The sequence below is a fragment of the Palaemon carinicauda genome, chromosome 32, assembly GCF_036898095.1.
Source record: "Palaemon carinicauda isolate YSFRI2023 chromosome 32, ASM3689809v2, whole genome shotgun sequence".
Classification (NCBI taxonomy): Eukaryota; Metazoa; Arthropoda; class Malacostraca; order Decapoda; family Palaemonidae; genus Palaemon; species Palaemon carinicauda.
Window position 1 is genome coordinate 20168230 of NC_090756.1, and position 7212 is coordinate 20175441.

Genomic DNA, 7212 nt, shown 5'->3' on the forward strand with positions numbered 1-7212 from the left:
CAGGTGGTGGGGGACGGGTTCTCAGGTGGGGGAGGAGTTCCCAGGAGGGGGAGAAGTTTGCCAGGTGGGGAAGGAGTTCCCAGGTGATGGGGGAGGGGTTCCAAGGTGGTGGGGGACAGGTTCCCTGGTGGGGAGACGAGTTCCCAGGTGGGGGAGGAGTTCCCAAGTGGTGGAAGGTGTTCCTAGGTAGGGGAGGAGTTGCCAAGTGGGGAAGGAGTTCCCAGGGGGTGGGGGACGGGTTCTCAGGTGGGGGAGGATTTCCAGGAGGGGGAGGAGTTTGCCATGTGGGGAAGGAGTTCCCAGGTGATGGGGGAGGGGTTCCAAGGTGGTGGGGGACAGGTTCCCAGGTGAGGAGAGGAGTTCCCAGGTGGGGAAGGAGTTCCCAGGTGGGGAACGAGTTCCCAGGTGGGGAAGGAGTTACCAGGTGGTGGGGGACGGGTTCCCAAGTGGTGGAACGTGTTCCCGGGTGGGAGGAAGAGTTCCCAGGAGGAGGAGGTTCCCAGGTGTGGGGAAGGATTTCTAGGAAGTGGGGAGGAGTTTCAAAGGGGGAGGGGTTCCCATGTGGTGGGGGACCGGTTCCCATGTGAAAGAAGGTGTTCCCAGGTGGGAGAAAGAGTTCCCAGGTGGGGGGAGGGATTTCCAAGAGGTGGGGAGGAGTTTCAAAGGGGGAGTGTTCCCCAGGTGGGGGGACGAGTTCCCAGGTGAGGGAAGGTGTTCCCAGGTGACAGGAAGAGTTCCCAGGTGGGGAAGGGATTTCCAGGAGGTGGGAAGGGATTTCCAGGAGGTGGGGAGGAATTTCATGGGGGAGGGGTTCCCAGGTGGTAGGGGATGGGTTCCCAGGTGGGGGGAGTGGTTCCCAGGTGGGGGGAGGGGTTCCCATGTGGTGGGGGACGGGTTCCCAGGTAGGGGAGGAGTTCCCAGGTAGGGGAGGAGTTCCCAGGTAGGGGACGAGTTCACTGGTGGGGGGAGGGGTTCCCAGGTGCTGGGGAGGAGTTCCCAGACAGGAAGTTGTTCCCAGGTGGGAGGAAGTTCCCAGGGGGAGGAGTTTCCAGGTGGGGGGAGGGGTTTCGAGGAGGTAGGGAGGAGATTCAAGGGGGAGGGGTTCCTAGGTGGTGGGGGATGGGTTACCAGGTGAGGTAGTGGTTCCCAGGTGGAGGGGGAGGGGGTCCCAGGAGGTAGGGTATGGGTTCCCAGGTGGGGGAGGAATTCCCAGGTTGGGAAGGAGTTCCCAGGTGGGGGAAGGATTCCCATGTGGTGGGGAGGAGTTCACAGAGGGAGAGGTGTTCCCAGGTGGGGGAGTAGTTCCGAGGTGGTGGAGGGGTTCCCAGGTGCTGGGGAGGAGTTCCCAGAGGGGAAGGTGTTCCCAGGTGGGAGAAAGAGTTCCCAGGGTGAGAAGTTCCCAGGTAGGGGGAGGGGTTTCCAGGAGGTGGGGAGGAGTTTCAAGGGGTAAGGGGTTTCCAGGAGGTGGGGAGGAGTTTCAGGGGGAAGGGGTTCCGGGGTGGTGAGGGACGGGTTCCCAGGTGGGGGGGGGGTGGTTCCCAGGTGGAGGGGGAACGGTTCCCAGGAGGTAGGGGATGGGTTCCCAGGTGGAGGGAGTGGTTCCCAAGGGGGGGAAGTGGTTCCCAGGTGGGGGAGGGGTTCCCAGTTGGTGGGGAGGAGTTACCAGGTGGGGAAGGAGTTGGCAGGTGTCGCGAGGAGTTCCCAAAAAGTGGGGAGGAGTTCCAAGATGGTAGGGTAGGGGCGGGGGGAAGGAGGCACTCCACCGCTGACACCAGCCTGTTAACTCTCCATCACAGACAACACAAATTTTGCAAGTACATCAGTTTTTCAACAGTTTCCTACTGACAATAGCGTATATATATATATATATATATATATATATATATATATATATATATGTGTGTGTGTGTGTGTGTCTATCTATCTATCTATCTATCTATGTATATATATATATATATATATATATGCATATATAAATCATCTATCTATATATCTTGTATATAATATATGTATATTTATAAAAATGGATAGATAAAAAAATTAAACACACATACATACACACACACACATATATCTATCTATCTATCTATCTATCTATCTATCTATCTATCTATATATATATATATATATATATATATATATATATACATACACCACTCACCCTTATACTCCACCAATGAGTTACTACAGGGGAATAAAGTTTCATCACTGCAACAGTCCTCCTTACAACTGCCATGCTGTGCCTTAATTCCCATTATATAAAAAATTTCCCAAACATTTCAATCAGCAGCGCGTTGAACCGCCAAACATACCCTGCATCATTAACCCCTAACTCGTGGCTACTCTTGACCATGTACGTGCGTGCATGTGTACGTGCGTATGATTTTGCAAGCCATAGTCTAAAACAATGCTTGACTATCGCTTAAAAGTGTTGACCATTAGGAGACGGATCAGTGTAATAAATCAAACAGGGCATTGCATTTTTGCAAAATAATATTTTGCAATGAGAAATGGATTGTGATGACTGATGGAGCCTAGGAGGTGTCAGTTTTTTCAAGTCTGTGGACTGTTTAGAATGCCAGTTCTTCCCAATTCTGGATAGTCTGTTTATGCTTTTACAAAGCTTGAAATAGCTTAAAGAGGTCTTGGTTTTATTTGCCTTTACAAAGTCTGAAATAGACGTTTTCATTCCTTTACAAGCCTATTCTCGATGTCTGAAATCACCGCTTGAATTTCTTTTCTTCAGTCTGAAATGGTTGCCTCAGTCCCTGAAACTTTCTTTTTAAAGCCTCAAAACACCTATATAGTTTCAGTTCTTCAGAAGACGATATGTCGTAAAGCATCATTGTTGCCTGTCATTGTCCTGTGGTAGGGGTGTAAGAATACTACTGCCGTTCGTCCTGCATGTCGTTGAAAGCGACTAAAAGGACAGCTGCTGCCTTGCAGTCTTGATTTCTATCAAAAGGCTAGGCCCCACTGCTAATAACTAGAAACTGTTGCCTTCCAGTTGGACTATTAAGTCAAAGGTTGGTCCTACTGCTAATAACTGTGGAAACTGTTGCCCTGCACTTGGGATATTAAGTCAAGGTTAGTCCCATTGCTAATAACTGTGGGAACTGTTGCCTTGCAGTTGGGATATTAAGTCAAAGGTTACTCCCATTGCAAATAACTGTGGGAACTGTTGCCTTGCACTTGGGATATTAAGTCAAAGGTTACTCCCACTGCTAATAAATGTGGAAACTGTTGCCTTGCAGTTGGGATATTAAGTCAAAGGTTACTCCCACTGCTAATAACTGTGGGAACTGTTGCCTTCCAGTTGGACTATTAACTCAAAGGTTACTCCCACTGCTAATAACTGTGGACACTGTTGCCTTCCAGTTGGACTATTAAGTCAAAGGTTACTCCCACTGCTAATAACTGTGGGAACTGTTGCCTTGCAGTTGGGATATTAAGTCAAAGGTTACACCCATTGCTAATAACTGTGGGAACTGTTGCCTTGCAGTTGGAATATTAAGTCAAAGGTTACTCCCATTGCTAATAACTGTGGGAACTGTTGCCTTGCAGTTGGGTTATTAAGCCAAAGGTTACTCCCATTGCTAATAACTGTGGGAACTGTTGCCTTGCACTTGGGATATTAAGTCAAAGGTTACACCCATTGCTAATAACTGTGGGAACTGTTGCCTTGCAGTTGGAATATTAAGTCAAAGGTTACTCCCATTGCTAATAACTGTGGGAACTGTTGCCTTGCAGTTGGGTTATTAAGCCAAAGGTTACTCCCATTGCTAATAACTGTGGGAACTGTTGCCTTGCAGTTGGGTTATTAAGCCAAAGGTTACACTAATTGCTAATAACTGTGGGAACTGTTGCCTTGCACTTGGGATATTAAGTTATAGGTTACACCCATTGCTAATAACTGTGGGAACTGTTGCCTTGCAGTTGGAATAATAAGTCAAAGGTTACTCCCATTGCTAATAACTGTGGAAACTGTTGCCTTGCAGTTGGGATATTAAGTCAAAGGTTACTCCCACTGCTAATAACTGTGGGAACTGTTGCCTTGCAGTTGGAATATTAAGTCAAAGGTTACTCCCATTGCTAATAACTGTGGGAACTGTTGCCTTGCAGTTGGAATATTAAGTCAAAGGTTACTCCCATTGCTAATAACTGTGGGAACTGTTGCCTTGCACTTGGGATATTAAGTCAAAGGTTACACCCATTGCTAATAACTGTGGGAACTGTTGCCTTGCACTTGGGATATTAAGTCAAAGGTTACTCCCACTGCTAATAACTGTGGGAACTGTTGCCTTGCAGTTGGGATATTAAGTCAAAGGTTACTCCCATTGCTAATAACTGTGGGAACTGTTGCCTTGCACTTGGGTTATTAAGTCAAAGGATACTCCCACTGCTAATAACTGTGGTGACTGTTGCCTTGCAGTTGGAATATTAAGTCAAAGGTTACTCCCATTGCTAATAACTGTGAGAACTGTTGCCTTGCACTTGGGATATTAAGTCAAAGGTTACTCCCATTGCTAATAACTGTGGGAACTGTTGCCTTACAGTTGGAATATTAAGTCAAAGGTTACTCCCATTGCTAATAACTGTGGGAACTGTTGCCTTGCACTTGGGATATTAAGTCAAAGGTTACACCCATTGCTAATAACTGTGGGAACTGTTGCCTTGCAGTTGGAATATTAAGTCAAAGGTTACTCCCATTGCTAATAACTGTGGGAACTGTTGCCTTGCAGTTGGGTTATTAAGCCAAAGGTTACTCCCATTGCTAATAACTGTGGGAACTGTTGCCTTGCAGTTGGGTTATTAAGTCAAAGGTTACTCCCACTGCTAATAACTGTGGGAACTGTTGCCTTGCACTTGGGATATTAAGTCAAAGGTTACTCCCATTGCTAATAACTGTGGGAACTGTTGCCTTACAGTTGGAATATTAAGTCAAAGGTTACTCCCATTGCTAATAACTGTGGGAACTGTTGCCTTGCACTTAGGATATTAAGTCAAAGGTTACACCCATTGCTAATAACTGTGGGAACTGTTGCCTTGCAGTTGGAATATTAAGTCAAAGGTTACTCCCATTGCTAATAACTGTGGGAACTGTTGCCTTGCAGTTGGGTTATTAAGCCAAAGGTTACTCCCATTGCTAATAACTGTGGGAACTGTTGCCTTGCAGTTGGGTTATTAAGTCAAAGGTTACTCCCACTGCTAATAACTGTGGGAACTGTTGCCTTGCAGTTGGAATATTAAGTCAAAGGTTACTCCCATTGCTAATAACTGTGGGAACTGTTGCCTTGCAGTTGGAATATTAAGTCAAAGGTTACTCCCATTGCTAATAACTGTGGGAACTGTTGCCTTGCACTTGGGATATTAAGTCAAAGGTTACACCCATTGCTAATAACTGTGGGAACTGTCGCCTTGCACTTGGGATATTAAGTCAAAGGTTACTCCCACTGCTAATAACTGTGGGAACTGTTGCATTACAGTTGGAATATTAAGTCAAAGGTTACTCCCATTGCTAATAACTGTGGGAACTGTTGCCTTGCACTTGAGATATTAAGTCAAAGGTTACACCCATTGCTAATAACTGTGGGAACTGTTGCCTTGCAGTTGGAATATTAAGTCAAAGGTTACTCCCATTGCTAATAACTGTGTGAACTGTTGCCTTGCAGTTGGGTTATTAAGTCAAGGTTAGTCCCAGGGCTAATAACTGTGGAAACTGTTGCCTTGCAGTTGGAATATTAAGTCAAAGGTTACTCCCATTGCTAATAACTGTGGGAACTGTTGCCTTGCACTTGGGATATTAAGTCAAAGGTTACACCCATTGCTAATAACTGTGGGAACTGTTGCCTTGCACTTGGGTTATTAAGTCAAAGATTACTCCCACTGCTAATAACTGTGGGAACTGTTGCCTTGCACTTGGGATATTAAGTCAAAGGTTACACCCATTGCTAATAACTGTGGGAACTGTTGCCTTGCAGTTGGAATATTAAGTCAAAGGTTACCCTCACTGCTAATAACTGTGGAAACTGTTGCCTTCCAGTTGGACTATTCCAGTGTTGGACTATTCCAGTTGGACTATTAAGTCAAAGGTTACTCCCATTGCTAATAAATGTGGGAACTGTTGCCTTCCAGTTGGGTTATTAAGTCAAAGGTTACTCCCATTGCTAATAACTGTGGGAACTGTTGCCTTGCACTTGGGATATTAAGTCAAAGGTTACTCCCATTGCTAATAACTGTGGGAACTGTTGCCTTGCAGTTGGGTTATTAAGTCAAAGGTTACACCCATTGCTAATAACTGTGGGAACTGTTACCTTGCATTTGGAATATTAAGTCAAAGGTTACTCCCATTGCTAATAACTGTGGGAACTGTTGCCTTCCAGTTGGAATATTAAGTCAAATGTTACTCCCATTGCTAATAACTGTGGGAACTGTAGCCTTGCACTTGGGAAATTAAGTCAAAGGTTACACCCATTGCTAATAACTGTGGGAACTGTTGCCTTGCACTTGGGATATTAAGTCAAAGGTTACTCCCACTGCTAATAACTGTGGGAACTGTTGCCTTGCAGTTGGGTTATTAAGTCAAAGGTTACTCCCACTGCTAATAACTGTGGGAACTGTTGCCTTGCACTTGGGTTATTAAGCCAAAGGTTACTCCCATTGCTAATAACTGTGGGAACTGTTGCCTTGCAGTTGGAATATTAAGCCAAAGGTTACTCCCACTGCTAATAACTGTGGGAACTGTTGCCTTGCAGTTGGAATATTAAGTCAAAGGTTACTCCCATTGCTAATAACTGTGGGAACTGTTGCCTTGCACTTGGGATATTAAGTCAAAGGTTACTCCCATTGCTAATAACTGTGGGAACTGTTGCCTTGCACTTGGGATATTAAGTCAAAGATTACTCCCATTGCTAATAACTGTGGGAACTGTTGCCTTGCACTTGGGATATTAAGTCAAAGGTTACACCCATTGCTAATAACTGTGGGAACTGTTGCCTTGCAGTTGGAATGTTAGGTCAAAGGTTACTCCCATTGCTAATAACAGTGGGAACTATTGCCTTGCAGTTGGAATGTTAAGTCAAAGGTTACTCCCATTGCTAATAACTGTGGTAACTGTTGCCTTGCAGTTGGGATATTAAGTCAAAGGTTACTCCCATTGCTAATAACTGTGGGAACTGTTGCCTTGCACTTGGGATATTAAGTCAAAGGTTA

The 7212-nt window shown here is 45.6% G+C and overlaps 1 protein-coding gene across 1 annotated transcript in view; it reads right to left on the reverse strand.

Moving 5' to 3' along the window:
* LOC137625520 (uncharacterized) overlaps nucleotides 1–2236 on the reverse strand; it is a 2962-nt gene extending 726 nt beyond the window's left edge. The window contains exons 1-2 of the mRNA XM_068356430.1: nucleotides 2162–2236; nucleotides 62–1105 (exon numbers count right to left, since the gene is read on the reverse strand). Coding sequence (XP_068212531.1) covers nucleotides 62–1105; nucleotides 2162–2236 — 1119 coding nt within the window. The remainder of the gene's footprint in view (nucleotides 1–61; nucleotides 1106–2161) is intronic.
* Between the last annotated feature and the right edge of the window lie 4976 nt (nucleotides 2237–7212).